This window comes from Scyliorhinus torazame, chromosome 1 (genome assembly GCF_047496885.1).
Source record: "Scyliorhinus torazame isolate Kashiwa2021f chromosome 1, sScyTor2.1, whole genome shotgun sequence".
Lineage (NCBI taxonomy): Eukaryota > Metazoa > Chordata > Chondrichthyes > Carcharhiniformes > Scyliorhinidae > Scyliorhinus > Scyliorhinus torazame.
In genome coordinates this window covers 236327187-236350056 of record NC_092707.1, presented here as the reverse complement: position 1 = coordinate 236350056, position 22870 = coordinate 236327187, and the positions used below count along the sequence as shown (strand labels likewise).

General features: G+C 47.9%; 1 protein-coding gene across 12 annotated transcripts in view; it reads right to left on the bottom strand.

The window, feature by feature from the left end:
* afdna (afadin, adherens junction formation factor a) overlaps positions 1-22870 on the bottom strand; it is a 323280-nt gene that overhangs the window by 254970 nt on the left and 45440 nt on the right. For 7 of the 12 annotated variants that reach the window (XM_072503518.1, XM_072503546.1, XM_072503555.1 and 4 more), the window contains exons 2-5: positions 20531-20593; positions 12381-12576; positions 3265-3380; positions 1114-1271 (exon numbers count right to left, since the gene is read on the bottom strand). In XM_072503518.1, coding sequence (XP_072359619.1) covers positions 1114-1271; positions 3265-3380; positions 12381-12576; positions 20531-20593 — 533 coding nt within the window. The remainder of the gene's footprint in view (positions 1-1113; positions 1272-3264; positions 3381-12380; positions 12577-20530; positions 20594-22870) is intronic. The other 5 variants (XM_072503537.1, XM_072503540.1, XM_072503564.1 and 2 more) reach the window with 1 other exon arrangement.

The window sequence follows — 22870 nt, the reverse complement described above, 5'->3', positions numbered from 1 at the left end:
CCTTCCATGTGCTTTCCTAAAAGTGTTGTGGGAGGTTAAATAGATAGTTTATTGTTGGCTGTTCTAGAGGCAGGCCAGATCAGCAGGATGAAAAATTAGATGAATATTTTCTTTGCTAATGCAAACTTTTGTACAATGGTTGGCACTGCAAGTATACACCAGGAACTTTCAGATTCTCACTCATTTGAGAATTTAGCTTTGGCATAAATGGAAGAGTTTGTTCCTTAAAAGGACAAATTCACAGGGCTAGTTTCCCGCTGGTCTGCATCAGGACTCTTTTGGCATTATCCTTGTGAAGTTTCACGTTAGGTTTATGAGTTGCATCTCACTTTCCAGATTTTCTATTTTGGTGTCTGTCAATGGGCATTCCAGGCATAAGAACAGTATTGTGGTAATACCACCGGACTAGTAACGCAGAGGCCCGGGCTAATGGATTTAAATCCCACTATAGCAGCTGGTGGAATTTAAATTCAATTACTAAATCTGGATTTGAAAGTTAGTCTCAGCACTAGTAACTATCAATTGTTGTAAAAGCGATCCGGTTTACTAATTCCCTGTCGAGAAAGAAATCAGCTATCTTTACCCACTCCAGACCCACAGCAGTGGTTGACCTCACTCAATTCAAGGGCAATTAGAGATAGGCAGCAAATGTTGGCCTTGCTAGCGATGACCACTTCCCATGAACACAAAAAAATGGAATTCTCTATGCAACACACTGGAAGACTAGGAAATGCTGGTCACCAAAGAGGACTAGGTTGAAAGGTTGGCAAAAATGAGCTGCATAGTAATAAAGGCATGATTTATCTACCTGCTGGTCCTACATCTAGCACATAGCATATGAATTGACGAAGGTCTACATTTCTACTATGTTTGCAGTGTTGCTTCCATCTCAATCTTTTTACCAAGTTCTGATTTAGCTTGCATACAAATCTTGTTCGGAGTATAAAGGAGTTGACCATCTAGAAATGCTGACTACCAAAATTTTAATATAGGTCGACACTCAGCATTATAGTTGTGCGTATATCACTGCATTACTGCAGAGAACAACAAACAAGTTTAAATTAGAACAGAGTAACAGCTGTAATGTTGGAGTAATAGCTTGCTACTGCTTACCTATCACCACTGGGAATAGGTCTATCATCATCTACAGTTTGCATTAGCGCTTCCTTTTCCCGTCTCTTTTTCTCTTTCTTTTCCTTCTTCGAAAGTGTCCTTTTAAAGTTCTGGATCACACCTTCTTTCTCCTTTTCTGGGCCATTACTCTGAGACTTCTGTAAATCAAAGAAATGTAACAGCATATGCAGATAACTGCGATCCCCATACTTGTGCAGCATTTTTATAGTCACCTTATCCCAACCTTCCCCACGCCCCCCTTAATTCCTATTGTGAAAAGTTTGTTTCATTGCAATTTCATTTATTGCAGCTACCACTTGTATGCAATTATGGTGCACAGAAATTCTACTTTGAAGAAGCTTTCATCGGTCAATCTGAATGCTGCTTAATATGCCTAAAAATTGGATTAGCCTAATTTTCAGTCATTTCTTAAGCGTTAGATTTCTTCTGTGCGAAAGATTTTAAAAATGAGTAATATATATTATTACTGCTTGTACACAGCAACATTTTTTTGCTTTGTTTTAAAATGCTTTTAATATGCAAAGATCACCTATGGTTACCATCAAATCTCAAGTGCACCTCTACTTGCAAATGTAACCTGAGATCAAGGGTCAAATGGCTCAAGATTCCATGGATTCATTAACTGCTTTGTTTTGATAACAACCTCAGTAAGTTTGGAGTAGCAGTGTTAGAATAACAACAATGGCTCCAAGGGATAAGTCAAAGTGAATTGAATGGACCATGGAAGGGGAGGGAAAAAGAATCATTTGTTGCAGTGTAGGGAGGACGCCAGGGAGGAGGAGAGCTAAGGAAATAGGAGAACCTCAGGTAGAAATTAAAAAGCAGGGCCTCGATGGTTGTAATCACCTGATTACTACCACAGCTACATGTTAATTATCATAGGGATAACCAAATCAGGAAAGCAAATACCTGGCTAAAAGAGTGTCAGGGAACGGTGTCCTATTTCATTGGGCACTGGCACCAGTAAAGAAGCAGGAAGGAAGTGTACTGTTGGGACAGACTGCACTTGAACCAGGTTGGGTCCAAAGTTCTAGCACAAAGGATGAACAGCATTGTGGAAAGGACTTTAAACCAATAAAATGGTAGAAGTTTCAAATAGAAGTAGTTGTAACCTAAAGAATAAAAATGGAAGTGAGCCAGGTCAGAGTATATAACATCAGTGATAAGTACTTTAGGCAGAGAAGAGATTAAGAACTAGTCAGCTACCTGTTCAAAATAAAGCGTAATTAAACATATTTTTAAATTAAATTGGCAGAATATTATTACATTAGCATCAAAAAGTACAACAGGCAAAAGAGAGAATATACCATCAAGTCACAGGGTTTGGAAAAATGCTTAAAGATATGCATGTAACAAAGGCTACAGGACTCTGGTAGGACTCCTACATATCACTACTTTCAGGTCATCTGTAGTGACGGGAAAATTATCAGATTGTAGCAAAAAAACAATGGTGTCATAATAGGACTGGGTAAACACAGAGTTCACTTCAATATAGGAAAAGTGTGAGGTCATCTACGTTGAATCAGAGGGAAAAAAATTTGAATTTGCAGGTTAGTCTAAAGGTAACTTAGTTCCAAAATACTGCACTGACTGTCCAGAGAAAACTTCATACTTCTCAAAATACATGATTTTTAATTACATTACAAAAAAGGACAACATATTTTCTCCCACCACTCCAATTCCCACTTAATCTTCCTGAACAATTCTGTTGGACAACGTCTTCTTGGAAAAACACGATGTTCTAAAATATTGTCCATTGCAAGAGTACTATGGATTTGACTTGGAGGATGTGGTAGCACATGTGCTACAGCTGCACAAGGACAGTAGCCTTCTCATAGCTCAATCAAATAAACCATGCATTTAGGTGTTAGGGATGTTTTTCTACAAATACAGAACACCAAAAGGACAAGGCCATCAAACAGGAACAACAATCCTGATAAATCAGTAGCATTGAAATCAATTTATTGCCCAAACTGAGGAAGTAATGAGTGAATCTATGATTTTTCACTTCTATCTTGCATTTCACGATTCAGTGCATTGACCCATTGAGCCTTTGATGGAGTTACAAATTGTGCTGATTAAGCAGTGCGCAGCAAACAAAAAAAACTCACTATACTTCTATACATCTACCTTTGGTGGGAGGAAGGCATTTTCATTCTTCAAAACAAATCTTCCCTCCCTATCATCCTTGTTCCAGTTCAGTTGTACAACTAAAGGCTTTTCATCCTGGTCAAGTTTACGCTCCTCTAGAAAATAAAATTTACATATTTTACAAAACAAAATACAAATTATATGTTCCAATGTTTTGCAAGTATTCATAACTTAAATAGTTTTAAAATGAATGCATTTACAACCAAAGAAAGCAATGTAAATATATTAGAACAAAGTTAGGAAAATAATGTATTTCAATGTCAACACCCTGAAACTCGGTAGAAGAATCCCAATGCATAGCCAAATTAGTGAATGCACTGATTCACCATATCCATGGAAACTAATTTTTGTTTCAGTTCACAACTTCAAAGTCTCACAATTGTTTTGAACTCATCTATGGCCACTCAAGGTGTCAATAAACACATTTCAGAGACCAGGTAAGAATAAGGGTAGCCTATTTAAAAACATTTGCCAACTTAATTTTGGTAATCAAAATCCTAATGAGAAAGTAATTTGGTAGGAAATACTCTTCTGGTTTTCAAATAGTTGGAACAGTCTAAGCAGCTGTACAGAAACAGCAGGGAGGTGGAATCAAAGGAACAGCTGTAAATAACAACTGGTGTTGCTTCTGGCGGACTTATCTTGTTCGTGGAATTCGAACTTAAGAAAATAGTTACAATAAAACAAATTACTTTTTTTTGTTTAGTCTTTTTGCCCCATCCTCTTAACTTCACATGATCTAGACTTCCGGGTGCGGCTATGCAGAGTTAGGTCGCATATTCGGCAGCTCCTGCTTGGAACGGACTTTTGGGCTCTTTTACAGGGCCCCCACGGCATTTGTTTGACATTTCCCGGTGTGGGAAGAAGGCTGCAATATTCCCCCGACAGTGTCCCCCAGGAAGGGTGTCTCTGGGTTGCCAGACACGGCAGAAACAGTAAAAGATTTGGCTGCAACTGCAGGATAAACAGGGCCTCTTCCAGCATGCAGGCGGGGGAAGGGCAAGCTTAAAGCTGCAAGCTGACCTGAGGGCCTGTATCAAAGGTGAATTCTAGCAGCAGAGGGAACAACTGTGAAAAGACCTCATCAAGGCCACTGAAGGGACTTCCGGTTGCGGTGATGCCTAGCTAGCCGCACTCTTCGGCGGCTCCAGCTCCGACGGACCTTCGGACTCTTTTAAGAGCCCCAACGGGGAATTTTTCGACGACGCAACCCGGTGTAGAGTGTGTGAGAAGGGAGTTCCCCCCCCAAACGAAGGAGGAAAAAACCGGCGGCGGCGGCTGCAGCGCGAGGAATCGTCGACCAAAGGGTCAGAAAGAGAGAAGTACAAGATGGCGGCGGAAGCGCAGGCGACATGGGGGCCTGAGCAGGATGAAATTGTGAGACGGTGCGTGGAGCTGCTGAAGAGGGAGGTGCTGACCCCGTTGCTACAGGCAATTGAGGGGCTCAAGGAGACATTAAAGACCCAGGAGACAGCTCCGCGTGGTGGAGCAGAAGGTGACAGATATTGAGGACGAGATCCTGGGCCTGGCAGTTAAGACACAGACGCACGAGGCACTTCATAAAAAGTGTACTGAAAGGATCGAAGCCCTAGAAAATAGAGCGCGAAGGAAGAACCTTCGGATACTGGGTCTCCCCGAGGGTGTGGAAGGAGTGGACTGTGGAGCGTATGCAAGTACGATGCTGAGCTCACTGATGGGTGCTGAGGCTCCTACGGGCCCCTTGGAGGTGGAGTGGGCAAATCGGATTCCGGCGAGAAGACCAAAAGCGGGAGAACCACCCAGGGCGATAATCATGCGATTTTACCGCCTTAAGGATAGAGAAGAGGTCCTGAGATGGGCTAAAAAGGTGCGGAATAGCAGATGGGAGAATGCAGTGGTACGGGTATACCAGGATTGGAGTGCGGAAGTGGCGAGAAGGAGGGCGAGCTTCAACCGAGCCAAAGAGGTGTTGCATAAAAGGAAGGTGAAGTTCGGGATGCTGCAGCCGGCAAGACTATGGGTCACGTATCAGGAGAGACACCATTATTTTGAGACGGCGGAGGAAGCATGGACCTTCATCAAAGAAGAGAAATTGGATCAGAACTGAGGGACTGATGCTGCAGGAAATGTTATTGTTAATGTTATGGTTGAAGTTAATTGAGAAGTAAATTGGGAAGGGGGGAGACATTGGGGAAATGTGGGCGCCGGTGAGGGGGGAAAAGACGGGACATAGTTGGAGAATGGGGAAGGGGAGGTGGAGGGGAAAGGGAGCTGCGCCATAAGAGGCGGGTCAGGTAAAGGGATGTTCCCGCGCCAGAAAGAAAAAGGCGGGAAGACAGGCGCAAGGCGGATGGGAGTTCCCCACACGGGGGGGTCGAGGAGTGAGCAGGAGTAGCCGGGGTCAGTTGAAGTCAGCTGACTTCACGCTAGAAAGAGATCTAGCCGGGGAGGGGGGGAGGGAGGGGGAGGGGACAACTGGGTTGCTGCTGCGGAAATCCAAAAGGAAATGGCTAAAGAGTGGGTGGGCGGGGATGGTGGCGACGCTGGGGGAGCGAGCGGGAGCGCGGAGGTGGGATATGGGACTGGCCTAGAGAAGGTAATGGCTAGTCGTGGGAGGGGGGCAGGTAGCCCCCTAGTGAGGCTTATCACCTGGAACGTGAGAGGCCTGAACGGACCGATAAAAAGGGCCCGAGTGCTCGCGCATTTGAAAGGACTAAGGGCAGACGTGGTTATGCTCCAAGAGACGCACCTAAAGGTGGCGGACCAAGTTAGGCTAAGGAAAGGATGGGTGGGACAGGTGTTCCACTCAGGACTGGACGCAAAGAATAGAGGGGTGGCCATTTTGGTGGGGAAACGGGTAGCATTTGAAGCAAAGAACATCGTAGCAGATAGCGGAGGTAGATATGTAATGGTGAGTGGCAGGCTGGAGGGAATGGAGGTCGTGTTGGTTAATGTGTATGCCCCAAACTGGGACGATGCGGGATTTATGAGACGGATGCTGGGGCGTATATCGGACCTGGAGGTAGGAAACTTGATTTTAGGAGGGGACTTTAATACTGTGCTGGACCCGGGGCTAGATAGATCCAGCTCAAGGACCGGAAGAAGGCCGGCAGCGGCCAAGGTACTTAAGGGGTTTATGGACCAAATGGGGGGAGTGGATCCATGGCGATTTCTTAGACCTAGGTCTAGGGAGTTTTCCTTCTTCTCCCATGTCCATAAAGTGTACTCCCGGATAGATTTTTTTGTTTTGGGAAGGTCGTTGATCTCTAGGGTGGAAGAAGCTGAGTACTCAGCCATAGCGGTTTCGGATCATGCCCCACATTGGGTGGACCTGGAATTAGGAGAGGAAAGGGAGCAGAGAACACTCTGGCGATTAGATGTGGGACTGATGGCGGATGAGGGAGTGTGTGCAAGAGTGCGGGGGTGTATTGAGAGATACCTGGAGGTCAATGGCGACGGCGAGGTCCCTGTGGGAGTGGTATGGGAAGCACTAAAAGCGGTGGTCAGAGGAGAGCTGATCTCCATTGGGGCCCACAAAAGGAAAACAGAGGCCAAGGAAAGGGAAAGATTACTGGGGGAGATTTTAAGGGTGGATAGGGAATTTGCAGAGACCCCGGAGGAGGAATTGTACAGGGAGAGGAGACGACTCCAGACGGAATTTGACCTTCTGACCACCAGAAAGGTGGAGGTACTGTGGAGGAAGGCACAGGGGAGGAGGTATGAATATGGGGAAAAGGCTAGTCGCCTGTTGGCTCATCAATTGCGAAAGAGGGCAGCAGCGAAGGAGATAGGAGGAATTAGAGACGAAAGGGGAGACACGGTGCGAAGGGCAGGAAAGATAAATGAGGTGTTCAAGACCTTCTATGAGGAACTGTATAGGTCTCAACCCCCAGAGGGAGAGGAGGGGATGCAGCAGTTCCTGGACCAATTGAGGTTCCCGAAAGTGGAGGAGCGGGGGGTGGTAGGCCTGGGGGCACCGATTGGGGTGGACGTGGTTATTAAGGGACTGGGAAGCATGCAAGCAGGGAAGGCCCCAGGACCAGACGGGTTCCCGGTGGAGTATTACAGAAAATATGTGGACTTGTTGGCCCCGTTGATGGTGAGGACGTTCAATGAGGCCAGGAAAGGGGGGAACTCTACCCCCGACGATATCGTTAATTTTGAAGAGGGATAAAGATCCGTTGCAGTGCGGGTCCTATAGACCCATTTCATTATTGAACGTGGACGCCAAATTGTTGGCAAAGGTACTGGCATCGAGGATAGAGGACTGTGTCCCGGGGGTGGTGCACGAAGACCAGACAGGGTTCGCAAAAGGGAGACAACTGAATGTTAACGTGCGACGACTATTAGGGGTGATAATGATGCCCCCAGTGAAGGGGGAGGCAGAGATAGTGGCGGCAATGGACGCAGAGAAGGCATTTGATAGGGTGGAGTGGGAGTATTTATGGGAAGTGTTAAGGAGGTTTGGGTTTGGGAACGGGTTTATTAGCTGGGTTAGACTTCTTTATGGGGCTCCAACGGCAAGCGTAGTTACAGGTCGACATAGATCGGAGTATTTCCGACTATATAGGGGAACAAGACAGGGATGCCCGCTGTCTCCATTGTTGTTCGGTTTGGCAATTGAACCTCTGGCCATGGCGTTGAGAGACTCCAGGAAATGGAGAGGGGTGATTAGAGGGGGAGAAGAACACAGAGTCTCATTATACGCGGATGACCTATTGTTATACGTGTCGGACCCAGCCCGGGGGGGGGGGGGTGATAGAGGTTATGCAAATTTTGAGGGGGTTCGGGGATTTCTCGGGGTATAGGCTAAACATGGGGAAGAGTGAATTATTTGTGATACATCCAGGGGACCAGAGTAGAGAGATAGAAGGCTTGCCTCGAAGGAAAGTGGAAAGAAACTTCCGATACCTGGGGATTCGGATCGCTAGGAGCTGGGGAACCTTGCACAGACTTAATCTGACACGGTTGGTAGAACAAATGGAGGAGGACTTCAAGAGGTAGGACATGCAGCCTCTATCGCTGGCGGGCAGGGTGCAAGCAATTAAGATGATGGTCCTCCCGTGGTTCTTATTTGTATTTCAATGTCTCCCTATACTAATCACCAAGACCTTTTTTAATAAAATAGACAGGAGCATCACGAGCTTCGTATGGGCAGGGAAAGTTCCGAGAGTAAGGAGGGGGTTCCTTCAGGGTAGTAGGGACAGAGGAGGATTGGCACTACCGAACTTGGGCGATTATTATTGGGCCGCCAATGTGGCAATGATACGTAAATGGATGATGGAGGGTGAGGGAGCGGCGTGGAAAAGACTGGAGAGAAAGTCCTGTAAAGGGACGAGTTTAGAGGCGCTGGTGACGGCGCCGCTACCGTTCTCACCGAAAAAGTACACCACGAACCCGGTGGTGGCGGCAACATTGAATATCTGGGGACAGTGGAGGCGACAGAGAGGGGTGCGGGGAGCCTTGGTGGGGTCCCCAATCAGGAACAACCATAGGTTCGCCCCAGGAAGAATGGATGGAGGATTTCAGAGCTGGTACCAGTTGGGAATTAGGAGGGTGGGAGATTTATTTATAGATGGGACTTTTGCGAGCTTGGGAGCATTGGAGGAAAAGTATAAGTTGCCCCGGGGAAATTTCTTGAGATATATGCAGGTGAGGGCGTTTACTAGACAACAGGTGAGGGAATTTCCGTTGCTCCCGACACAGGGGATACAGGGCAGGATGCTTTCAGGGGTGTGGGTCGGAGAGGGCAAGGTGTCAGAGATTTACCGAGAGATGAGGGAAGAGGGGGAGGAGTCGGTGGGCGAACTAAAAGGAAAGTGGGAAGAACAACTAGGGGAGGAGATAGAGGAGGGTATGTGGGCTGATGCCCTAAGCAGGGTAAATTCCTCTTCCTCATGCGCCAGGCTTAGCCTGATTCAATTTAAGGTGCTACATAGAGCACACATAACAGGAGCAAGATTGAGCAGGTTCTTTGGAGTGGAGGACAAATGTGGGAGGTGTGGCGGGAGCCCGGCAAACCACGCACATATGTTTTGGGCGTGCCCGGCACTGGAAGGGTATTGGAAGGGAGTGACGGGAGTGATTTCGCGGGTGGTGAAGGCCCGGGTCAAACCAGGCTGGGGGTTAGCTCTATTTGGAGTTGCGGAAGAGCCGGGAGTGCAGGAGGCGAAAGAGGCCGACGTTGTGGCCTTTGCGTCCCTAGTAGCCCGGCGCAGGATCCTACTCATGTGGAAGGAGGCGAAACCCCCCGGACTGGAGGCCTGGGTAAATGATATGGCGGGGTTCATTAAACTGGAGCAGATAAAGTTTGCCCTGAGAGGATCGGCTCAAGGGTTCACCAGGCGGTGGCAGCCATTTCTCGACTACCTAGGGGAACGTTAGAGGGAAGACAGATGACCAGCAGCAGCAACCCAGGGGGAAGGGGGGGTTAGTTTAGTTTAGGTCAAAGATAAAGGGGTTTTGTTACTTGTGTATTGTTAAAAATTTCTGTATTGTTATTGTTGCGTTTGCTTTGTAAGAGGGGAAAAATTGTTGATTGGGAAAAAAATCTCAATAAAACATATTTTTTTTAAAAACTTCACATGATCTACAATAACATAAGCACTGAATGAGTTTCTCCTCTGGCTGTTACTCTGAGGCCCATTAAGCTAGCACCGAGAAAGATTACTGGCTTGTAAGACTTCACACATTCTTTCAGGGGATATCCTTCACCCACTAGATCAGGTTTTATCAAAATGGGGGTTGCAATCCATGGGTGGGTCGTGGGCAGGTGTCAGGTGGGTCACGGAGCGCAGTGTCACAAAAAATGTGAATGGCAAGGACCAGAACAAAGGAGGGCAGACAAAGAACAAAGAATGTAATTTGAAGTTTAGGGAAGAAATTGGAGAATAGATCATGAGTGAGGCTGATGCAGCAATTGACTGTACATGAGAGCTGAAGATAGGGAATGCAGGCCAGAGGGAAGCAGATGGACTTCATGGTAATCCTCAGCAAAGTTGCGTTGCCAATCATCCCGATTACAGAAATGGTACAGGGAAACACGGCAGTAATGTATTTGAAGGTGTGACTGTTGCTGTTCGGAAAGGAGGTGGGAGAGTTGCTACCATTGCCAGTGGTCACATTAAAATTGCTAGTGTTTGGGTTAAAATCATCCATTACAAAATTGCTAGTGTTTGGATTAAAATCATTCATTACATCGGGAAGGCCAATGCCCCATTGAGATAATCCATCCTGCTTGGATCAGACTTGGTGGTTGGGTGGAATAAATCCAGGTGATGGGAAGGCAAATTAACCTCCCCTCCAGGCTCATTTCCAGCTGGCAGATATTCTTCGGTGGTCATCTGTTATTCCAAAGCCAAGATATAAAGAGATCGAACACAGCCATGCAAACTTGCACCAGCTCTGTTCAGAGCACAGAAAGAATAATGGTACGAGCACTGATGCATTTTACTCAAAAGGCTGTTTTGTATGACTTGTGTGTGGTTGGATGTTTTTCTGATCCAGCAACCTATAACATAAGGTATTGGAACTGCATGCAACACTGTTGCAATCATTTCAGCGGTAAGGGACCAGACTCTGAATATCCTGCATCCTGAGTATTCATAGAATTTGCATGTATTTTATAATTTTTTTTTTTTTTTTTTAAAGAGCTTTATTATGTGATGTCTCATTTTTCAGTGTAAGCTGCTGCTTTGCCCTTTCCAGTTGGTTAGTCAGTGTCCAGCTGGGCATTTGTGCAAGAAATGCATTGCCTTGTCAATGTACTGTTTCTATAAATCCGGCACAGTAGCACATAGCACAGTTGCTTCACAACTCCACGGTCCCAGGTTCGATTCCCGGCTTGGGTCACTGTCGGTGTGGAGTCTGCACATTCTCCCCATGTCTGCACGGGTTTCTTCCGGGTGCTCCGGTTTCCTCCCACAGTCCAACGATGTGCAGGTTAGATGGGTTGGCCATGCTAAATTGCCCTTAGGTTAGGTGGGGTGGGATTACTGGGTTACGGGGATAGGGTGGTGTGCGCTTAAGTAGGGTGCTCTTTCCAAGAGCCGGTGCAGACGTGATGGACCGAATGGCCTCCTTCTGCACTGTAAATTCTATTAAAAAAACATATGTTCCTAATCCTTTTGACTATGAATTGGGAGCTGAAGATTTATGGTTTTCAAAAGTTTACTGGTGGTTGGGGAAAGGTAGTCTCTTCACAGAAAGAATAAAATGTTTATGCAGACTCCAATTCATGAGTTAAAAAATTTCTGGAGGGAAACCCAATTTTGTGTTTTCGTTTTTTTAAAGTTAGCACCCAGTAACTCATTAGGAGCTAATGCACTAAAGGTAAGCGAACGTGGCTTGGGTCCCAAAGGTCGGCCAGTTGGCAAAAGTAGGCCCGGGGAAAAAAAAGTTTGCAAAACACACCAGGTAGAGGTTGAAAATCTCAAGACTTCATCTACAATTGAAATCTCCCCATTGGTTTTGTTGTTGCAGTGTTCCAGTGTTTAAAGCCCTGGGAAACACTTAATATTGTACAACAACTTAATATTGTATAAGCAGGAAGTGCACTGGGCAAAAAATGTCAAAAGCAATTGTGAAAATTGTTACTCATGAATCTCATGCAGTTAAAAAACAGAATTGTCACTGGTATCTGTTGGGTGTATTTGAAAGCTCCTTTGCATAATATTAAAAAACACAGGGTTCTATCTATCTTAGGACTAATCAAATAACTTTAATATATTCTTTCACATTATGTGGGTATCCCTAACAAGACCAGCTGTGGGAGTCTGGAGTCACATATAAACCAGACATAAACAGCATAACTTCCTTCCCTAAAGGGTATTAGTGAACTAGGTAGGCTTTTACAACAATTGATGATAGCATCATGGTCACCCTTACCAAGACAAGTTTGTAAATCCAGATTTTATTGACAGAATTAAATTCCACTATCTGCTGTGGTGAGATTTGAAACCTTACCACCAAAGCACTAACTTGGGCTTCTGGATACTAGTCCAATGACATTACCAGTACATCATCTCTTCTCTCCCCCTCCCCCTCCCCCTCATCCTCCCCCTCTCCCTCTCCCCCTCCCAAACACACACACACAAATTCCTTATTGAGAAACTCACCACCACTAACATGCACTTCATAAAGTGAGTATCTAGGAGAGGATAGCATACGCATGTCTGGTCTGAACTTCTCTGCAAGAGTCTCTATGACATCTTGTGTTGTAGCAGTGCTGGACACTCTGATGCATTTTGTTGCAAAGTTCCCCGCTACTTTGTCTTGAAAATAAAATCTCATCACACCATGGAACTCCAGATCCTGGGAAATCAAACAAAAACTCAAAGTTATAAAAAATAACAAAAGTTGCTGAAGAAAAATGTAGAACCAGCAATTTGTAAATAAACTCAGGTTCTCTCTAGAAAAGGAATATGCATTTGAAGATGAAAAGAAGTGATTTTTTTCCCTCTCAAACTTCAGTCTAAGCAAAAATGGTACTGTATTTTTCACAAGTGTCAGCTGGTAGTAAACTCACCTATGGACCAGTTTTAGATTGATGCGAGATGTTCATACACTGTTGATTCACAACTGTCAAAGATATTATATTTCACATTCAATGTCCAAATATGTTTTTAGTGACTTACTGAATTTAAATGTGCAGCACTATAAAAAATAAACTTCAGTTTCCTAGCCAATACCCTCCCACAACCATTATCACCAAAAAAGTTAGCTGGGCATTCATCAGTTACTGTGTAGAATATCATATTTTTCTACCATCACTCAATTTCTAAATTTATCTGCGAGTGAAGCATAAATATTTTGAATGTGGGGGAAGAGATACCTATGCTGATGTCTTGTAGAAATGCTCCATAATAATGGTATAAAAGCAATGTAGGTTGCAACATTAATACCAATTCAGTAACCCCCGAACAGGTGCCGGAATGTGGCAACTAGGGGCTTTTCACAGTAACTTAACTGAAGCCTACTCGTGACAATAAGCGATTTTCATTTCATTTCATGTCAAGTTCCATTTATATTAAACAGTTCACTGAGATTTTTTGCTAGTATTTTGGAGATGAAATTCCCCCAACTATATTCTTTGCGAAATTATAAATGGGTAGTATTTTCCATGTACATATTCCTTTACATAATCAAATGTTATCCTTCAACTTTTAAAGCGGAGTATACAATACTATTTGCTAAGTCCTAAATCTAGACGGTTCTTCTAGAGTTAGGTGCACAAGGCAGTACTGCTTTCTGGTAGCACTGCTGGATGGTCCAAGGATTTTGCGAACTGAAGCGTGACAGCAAGGGAGGAAATACTGTTATTTATCACCACTATGGAGAGAATTTGAATCTTGGTGACATAATAGGTTTGATGCACATGTAAATTCCTGATGAAGGTCATTGCTCCAAGGGGCTAGGGAAGGTCCGACATAAAGTGCTAAGTTCTGGTGGTTAGATTCATCTTTTCTGTGATTGGTTCCTGGACAAATACTGCCTCCATTCCCCCACCACTTCAGCCTAAGCACCTCAGCCCCTCATACCAATTCATAGAAAGCACTCTCATTACAAAGATTATGGTAACCAGCTGTTTTCTTAAATTGCTTGCTTTTCAAAACATAATTCCTATTTTTAAGGATAAGAAAATTGTATTCCATTTACTAGAAAAAGTATTCTCCAAACCAGAGTTTTTTTTAAAGTGCGGGTTGTGGAGCAGGTGTCAGGGGGCCACTGAGCAATTGGTTGCGGCATTCCCACAGTGGTCCCGATTGTGGGAGAAGCACCCAACAACCGCTACCGGCATTTTTATTGAGAATGGCGGCAGCTCCTGCCTTTTAAATAAGGAGGAAATGAGGCTGTGCACAATCTTCTGACTAGAACAGACAGCAGTGAGGTCACGCACCCTGCACTTACACTTGACGTCATGCACCCTGTATGTTCTTGCTTTGGCGCCAAATCACAGAGGAGAGCTTTTTCCATTTTCGAGCTGCTGGCAAACAAGGTGGTATAACCCCCACAGAGGTCACGTGGTGTGGACCATCCAGTTCCCCGTGGCCCCTACTGAGCACGAACTTCCCTGGTAACAGGGCGGGGCATCCACTTTAAAGGGGGGAATCTGTGCAGTATAAAAACCTCGACCTGGGTGAAGGTAGGGGCGGGAGAACCCTTCAGGGAGTGGAATAGTTTAATCTAAGTGATAATAAACCTTCACTTTTGCATCCTACCCTTAGTTTCTGTGATCACTGTGTGCGGATTCTACACAACGTAAGGGGACTGTGAAAATGAAATGTTTTCTTTCAAGAGAAGACCAAAGATACAAATAGGCAGTGTACCTACTGGACAGGATCTCACAACTGAATCTGCTGGAGACAGCTGCACAGTTGAGTCCACGGTAGGACAGAGCAGTGCCAGTGTTACCTCTGGTTAACAGCCTACAAAGAAGAAACGTATCTCGGGAAAGCAGTATAACGATGATTTCTTGAGGTACGGTTTTGTCAATTGTGCAATGCAAATAAGGATGTAAAGCTCATTTGTGTTATATGCAGGGAAGTACTGGCGAATGAGAAGAGTTTCAGACTTGAAAGAGAAGTGGTGGGTGAAAAATTCCTTTTGAGGTTGAGACCCCATAATCAGTTATTAACTTACAGCTAACTCAAAAAGAAATGATTAAGCTTGTACCTGACCTGTGATAGCACATTAAAAACATGTTAAAAGTCCACGAGGCATTCTGGAGTAGCATCTCCCAGTATACAGTGTTGAGCAAATGAATTTTGTTTGTTGCTATTGGCCTTCACGACGACCTACATGTACGAGGTTTGGATTTTCCTTTCTCACAAAGATGAAGACAGCACAAAGGAGCTGGCTGTGAAGTCTGCACCTGATATGTGCATTGCCTCTCCTCCTGTGAACCTGATTGGAGTGAGATTGTGAGGACCAAGCTGGCTCCTCCCTTTTGCATTCAAGGTAACCGAATGTAGTGTGTATCGCACAGGTTAGCCAACGTGGGTCATGAATGCCGACACATTGGCAAAAAGGGAGTTCCTGGAAAAAAACCATTTGAAATGCTGCTCTAATCTGGGAGCAGCTTTTGCACTCAACAAGTTTATCCATAAATAACTTTATTGAGGCTGTAAATAGTCTCATTATCCAATGCGCCGAGAGGCTTGTTTCTGATTGGCCCATTTGATTTATTCCATCTCACTGTTGCTGGGCAGAAAAAGGGGAAGGCCTGGCCTCAGAGAAGCACTCGTGAGAGAGTGCGGTCTGTGTGTGATAGAGGGAGTAAGTGAGTGTGTGAGAGAGAGATGGGGGCAGTGAGTGAGTGTGAGAGAGGGGATGATTGTGTATGCATTTAAAAGAGGGCGTGAGGGCCGCGGGTTGAGGAGCTCCTGGGGGGGGGGGGGGAACAAAGTTGCGACCCGCTCCTCGCCGAGAACTTGTAGCCAAGCGCGCAAATTCACCTTTGAACGGCTGCTGCTCATGGGGGTACTCGGGGAAGCAGGGGCCGCGGGCTCGGGGCTGGCCTAAAAAGGGTGATGGCTAGTTGGCGGGGAGGGAGTGGAAGCCCCCCGTCCAGGCTGATTACGTGGAACGAGAGAGGACTGAATGGGTCAGTCAAGAGGGCTCGCGTGTTCACACATCTAAGGGAGCCGAAGGCAGACGTGGCAATGCTACAAGAGACACATCTAAAGGTCATAGATCAGACGAGATTGAGGAAGGGATGGGTTAGCCAGGTGTTCCACTCGGGGCTGGACTCAAAGACCAGGGGGTGGCAATTTTGATTAGTAAGCGAGTGGCATTTGAGGCTGGGAGAATCGTGTCAGATAAGGGGAGTAGGTACATTGTGGTGAGTGGAAGGTTGGAGGGTGTACGAGTGGTGCTCGTGAACATGTATGCTTTGAATTGGGACGACGTGGAATTTATGAGGCGTGTGCTAGGCAAGATCCCGGACTTAGAGTCACATAACCTGATTATGGGGGGGGAGACTTTAACACGGTCATTGATCCGGAATTGGACCGGTCAATATCCAGGTCAGGGAGGAGGCCGGCTGTGGCAAAGGAGTTGAAGGGCTTTATGGTACAGATGGGGGATATAGACCCATGGAGGTTTACACGGCCGAGGGCGAAGGAGTTTTCTTTTTTTTTCTCACGTCCATAAGGTTTACTCTCGCATTGACATTTTTGTTCTGAGCAGGGCGCTAGTACCGAAGGTGGCGGGGACGGAATACTCGGCAATTGCACTGTCGGATCATGCCCCGCATTGGGTGGATTTGCGAGTTAGTGAGGAGAGAGGGCAACGTCCATTATGGAGACTGGATGTGGGGTTGCTAGCGAATGAAGCGGTCTGCGGGCGGGTGAATAAGTCAATCCAGAACTACCTGGAAACAAATGTCATGGGAGACGGTTGGAAGCTCTGAAGGCAGTTGTTAGAGCGGAACTAATTTTGATTCGGTCCCACAGGGAAAGGGGAGAACGGGCAAAGAGGGAGAGATTAGTGGAGGAGATACTCCGGGTGGACAGGAGATACGCAGAGGCCCCAGACGTGGGGCTCCTGAGGGAACGGCGGAAGTTACAGGCAAAGTTTGAGTTGTGACCACAGGGAAAGCAGTAGAACAGTTGAGGAAGGTAAAGGGGGCGGTTTAGGAGTATGAGGAAAAGGCGAGTAGGATGCTGGAACAACAGCTTAGGAAGAGAGAGGCGGCCAGGAAGTTTGGTAGAGTGAAGAATAGGGATGGTAACATGGTCTTGGACCCGGGGGGGGACGGGGGGATGTTTTTAAAGAATTCTACAGTAAATTATATGAGTCGGAACCCCCGGCTAGAGTGGAGGGGATGAGGCAATTTCTGGATCAGTTGAGGTTTCCGAGGGTGGAGGAGGACCTGGTGGAGGGGCTGGGAGCCCCAATTGAGGAAATTATCAAGGGGCTGGAGGGCTACCCGGTGGAATTTTATAAGAAGTTCTTAAGAGATATTGAGCCCACTGCTGTGAGGACATTTAACGAGGCTAGAGAGAAGGGAATCCTCCCCCCGACAATGTCGCAGGCCTCGATTTCACTTATTCTTAAACGGGAGAAGGATCCTGAGCAGTGTGGGTGATATAGGCCGATCTCGCTTTTGAATGTGGATGCCAAGTTGTTGGCTAAGATATTGGTCACAAGGATAGAAGACTGCGTTCCGGAGGTGATAGGGGAAAACCAGACAGGATTCGTTAAGGGCAGGCAACTCAAGGCCAATGTTCGGAGGCTTTTAAATGTTATGATGCCCCCAGAAAGAGGAGAGGCGGAGGCAGCGATGGATGTGGAGAAGGCTTTTGATCGGGTGGAGTGGGTGTACCTGTGGGAGGCACTGGGAAGATTTGGGTTTGGGGAGGGCTTTATTGGCTGGGTGCGGTTGCTCTACCAGGCGCCTGTAGCGAGCGTGCGTACGAACCCGGGGTACAAATTGAACATGGAGAAGAGCGAGATGTTCGTGATTCAGGCTAGAGGGTAGGAGGAGAGACTGGGAGAGCTGCCGCTTAGAATGGTAGGGAAGAGCTTTCGCTATCTGGGAATCCAGATGGCTCGGAAATAGGAGGCACTGCATAAGCTTAATCCATCCCGGTTGGTAGAGCAAATGGAAGGGGACTTTAAGAGATGGGTCATGCTCCCATTGTCACTGGCGGGGAGGGTACAGACCATGAAAATGACTGTCCTCCCCAGATTTCTGTTTGTCTTTCAGTGCCTCCCCATCTTCATCCCTTAGGCCTTTTTCAAGCGGGTGAACAAGATCATTTCGGGCTTTGTTGGAGCGTAGTCCGGCGGGGGGGGTTGGCGCCGCCGAACTTCTGCAACTACTACTGGGCGACTAATATAGCCACGATTAGGAAGTGGGTAATGGGGAGGGATCGGCATGAGAGCAGCGTCACGTAAAGGCACCAGTCTGGGAGCATTGGTAACGGCACCTCTGCCGTTCTCGCCGGGCTGATACTCCACAAGTCCGGTGGTAGTGGCGGCACTGAGGGCAATGGAGGAGGTATAAGAAGGTGGAGGGTGTGTCGGTCTGGACCCCGATTTGTAACAACCACAGGTTTGCACCGGCAGGCTGGGGGATGGGGGATCTGTTTATAGATGGGGGCTTTCCCAGCTTGAAGGCGCTGGAGGACAAATTTAAACTGCCGCCAGGGAATGGTTTTAGATATTTGCAAGTGCGAGACTGCCTGAGAAAACAGCTGCCAGCCTTTCCGCTGCTGCCGCCACGGGGGGGATACAGGATAGAGTAGTTTCCGGTACCTGGGTGGGGGTGGGGAATGTGTCGGATATCTACCAGGAGCTGTTGGAGGCGGAAGAAACCCCGGTGGAGGAGCTTAATGGAAAGTGGGAGGGCAAGCTAGGAGAGTTAGAGGCGGGTCTATGGGCAGACGCCCTAAGCAGGGTCAATTCCTCCTCATCATGTGCCAGGCTTAGCCTAATACAATTTAAGGTGATCCACCGGCCACACATGACAGTGGCGAGGATGAACAGGTTTTTAGGGGTAGAAGATAGATGTGCGAGGTGCGGGGGAACCCCAGCAAACCATGTCCACATGTTCGGGGCATGCCCGAAGCTGAAGGGTTTTTGGCAGGGGTTTGCGAAGGCAATGTCCCACGGTACTAGAAACATGGGTGGTGCAGAGTCCAGAGGTAGCGATCTTTGGAGTAGAAGATCCGTGAGCTCAGGGAGTGAAAGAGGCCGGTGTCCTGGCCTTTGCCTCCCAAGAAGCCCGGAGACGGATCCTTTTAATGTGGAAGTTCCCGAAACCCCCGAGTGTAGAGACCTGGGCTAGTGACGTTGCTGGGTTTCTCAGTCTTGAGAAAATAAAGTTTGGCTTAAGAGGGTCAATGTTGGTGTTCTCTCAGAGGTGGCAGCCGTTCGTCGACTTTCGCGGGGAAAAATGTCAGCAGAAGTAGCATTCTGAAGACCGGGGGGGGGGGGGGGGGGGGAGGGGGGGGAAGATAGGTGTTAGATGGTTGAGGTGTGTACAGATTGGGTCGGGTAGAGAAATGTTTATTTTACCATGTTAATGTTATAAAAATTTTGCAAGTACCTTAATACAAATATTTTTTGGACCCCCCCCCCCCCCCCCCCCCCCCCCCACAGCAACCACCACAAGGCAGGAACAAAGAGGGACTCCCAGCCCAGCCAGAAGCTTCTCTCGCTCTCTCTCGACCCTGGGTGAGTGAGGGAAAAGAAAAAAAGACTTCCCCTTTTCCATAAATAAAATTTTGAAAAGAAAACTTTTAAAGAGAAAGAAATCTTTTCACTTTAGAAACAAATTCTCTTGAAAGAATTTTATTTTAAAAAGTGGTAAACGAGAGAAGGGAGGGGAAAAGAAAAAGGGGAGGGGGAAAGAAAGGAAAAGAAAAAAGGGAGGGGGAGAAAAAAAATGCCAGAAGGGAGCCAAAGCAGAGGGAGAAGGGGCACCAAAAGCAGACGGGGCAATGTGCGAGCCCGTTCAGACGAGCTAATCAGCACACGAAGCGGCGGAACGGAAGGTGCGCCGCAACAAAAAGAACTAGGCAGACAGGAGCATTTTCCCCTTGGGCCAGGGGGGGAACTGGAAGGCAGCCTTTGCCAAGGCACTGAGAGAACATCAGCAGGAAAACAAGGCAGAGGCTAGAGCAGACATAGAGGCCGCAGTGCAGGCAGCAATGGCCAAGGCCCTGGCGGAGGTGCAGCTCACCCTGGGCAGAGCAGAGGAGAAACTGGAAGCCCAAGAGGCGACCATTAAGGGGCTGGAGAAAGCCGCGACTGACATGAGCGACCGGATCACGGCCCTGGAGAAGGAGGTGGCGAGACTGGGCACAACACAGGGGGGGCCTGAAGGGCAGAGTGGACGATCAGGAAAACCGCTCGAGAAGGCAAATGTCAGGATAGTGGGCCTACCAGAGGGGACCGAGGGTAGAAACCCCCCTGGCATACGTGGCCGAGATGCTGGGCAACATAGTGGGGAGGTAAACTTTTCCCAACCCACCAGAAATGGACAGAGCACACCGGTCGTTGCGCCCGAAGCCCAAGGCAGGCTGTCACAAGAGCAGTTATAGCTAAACTGCACTGGTACCAAGACAGGGAAACAATCCTGCGCTGCGGCAGGAAAAACAGAACCTGCAAATGGGAAGGAAACTTCATTAGAATTTACGAGGACATTGGGGCAGACCTATCCAGGAGACGGGCCGAAATCAATAGAGCGAAAGCAGCTCTTCACAAGAACCAAGTGCGTTTTGGTATGCTGTACCTAGCGAAACTCTGGGTCACATACCAAGAAAGAGAATACTTCTTCACATCCCTCACCGAAGCAAACAGGTTTGTCGAGGAACACGGGCTGGAAAACAAACAGCGAGGGTAAAAATAAGGGGCCCCTGGCAAAGAGCAACAACACCCCCAGGGCGAGCGCACCCTGAACAAAAAGCGAACCACTGCCCGAGGGACCGCGTCAGGTGGGAGACCAGCCCCAGCACAAGGGAACGAGAGTAGTGGAGAAGGGAGAGCAAGCGAGAGGGGTACAGGGTAGGATGGGGGAAGAGCGGGCAGAAAAACGCAGAGGCCGGGCAAGGGAGAAGCGAGACAGTAACTAGGAACTCCCGAGAGGGGGCCACCGCACTAGCAGGAAAGCTAGCGCCGGAACATGTAACAAAGCAGGACCGCAGCGCGCCCCCAACAGGGGGGAAGCACTCAACAGAGGCGGGAGAGCAAACGGGATAGGAACAGGGGAAAGAGGGACGAAGGAGGGGTATATGGGAGCGGGGGGGGGCGGCGAAGAGAGGGAGACACGGGGATGGAGAGACCGGTGGGACGGACGGGACACAGGGAAGGAGGAACAAACATGCCTAGAAAAGAAATAGCAATAGGGCTACAAAGTGCCATAACCAGGGACTCAAAACAAGGAATCGCTGCAAGCATCCACCCTGTACAGTCTCTCGGCGAAGGGAGACCCCAGAGTGCAGGGGACTACCCGCGTAGCAAACACACAGTAGGCGGCCATGTAGGCACATTAGACACAGAACCAGAAAAGATCACAAAACCTTCAAGGCCTTCTACCAAGGGCTGTACACCTCAGAGCCCCCAATGGGGGAGTCCGGGATGAAACGGTTCCTTGATGTCTGGACATACCAGTTGTGGGGAGGGCAGAAAAGGGGGCCTGGAATCACTACTAGCACTGGGGAGAGTTCATGGACAGCATTAGCTCCATGCAGGCAGGGAAGGTGGCAGGACCAGACGGGTTCCTGGCGGACTTCTACAAAACATTTGGCCAAGGTGCCAGAGATGGTCGCAGAGGACCAGGCGGGCTTTGTCAAAGGTAGACAGCTTACCTCAAACATCAGGCGCCTGCCAAACGTGATAATGACCCCCTCCGGGGAGAGAACACCAGAGATGATAGTCTCCCTAGACGCAGAAATGGCCTTCAACAGTCGAATGGAAATACCTCAGAGGTACTGGAGCAGTTCAGGCTTGGAACAGGGTTCACCTCCTGGGTAAAACCCCTATACAACGCTGCCATGGCGAGCGTATGGACCAACAACACCAACTCCCGATATATCCAGCTGCATAGGGGCACCAGACAAGGATGCCCACTGTCCTGCTGCTGTTCGCTCTAGCGATCGAACCACTAGCAATCACGCTCAGAGCAGCAAAAGGCTGGAGGGGGATCTGAAGGGGCGGCAGAGCACAGAGTCTCATTCTATGCAGATGACCTGCTCCACTACATTTCGACCCACAAAGCAGCATGGACGGAATCATCGCGCTCCTGAAAGAGTTTGGCGCCTTCTCGGGCTACAAACTCAATGTGAGCAAAAGTGAGATCTTCCCGGTACACCCACAAGTAGGGAGGGCAGCACAAAAAGGGGCTGCCGTTTAAACAAGACCGACACAATTTCCGCTACCTGGGGATCCATATAGCCCATTACTGGAAAGGGATCCACAAATGGAACATCACCAGTCTGACAGAGGAAGTAAAAAAGACCTGCAAAGATGGAACACACTCCCACTCTACCTCAGGGAGAGTCTAGCCGATCAAAATGAATGTGCTGCCCAGGTACCTCTTCCTACTTAGATCCATTCCGATCTACACCTCCAGGGGGGCTAGTCCTCCCAAACCTACAATTCTACCACTGGACGGCGACGGCCGAGCGAATAAGGGGATGGATCAAGAAGCCAGAAGCTGAGTGGGTGCGTGCAGAAGAGGCCTCCTGCATGGGGACCTCCCTCCGGGCCCTCGCCATGGCAGCACTCCCATCCCACCCAAAAAACACTTAACAAGAACCCATATGAGTAGGTTCTTCCCGGATGTGAAGGATAGATGTGGACGGTGCCAAAGAGGCCCGGCCAACCATGCCCACATGTTCTGGTCTTGCCCCAGACTTGCGGGGGTACTGGACAGCCTTCTTTGAGGCAATGTCCAAAGTGGTGGGGATGAGGGTGGAGCCATGCCCGAAAGTGGCGGTCTTTGGGGTTTCAGACCAGCCAGATCTATCCCTGGGGAGGAGGGCGGACGCCCTTGACTTTGCCTCCCTGATGGCCTGCCGTAGAATCCTGTTCGGCTGGCGGTCAGCAGCACCACCCAAAGCTGCAGACGGGCTGTCCGACCTCTCGGAATCTCTCC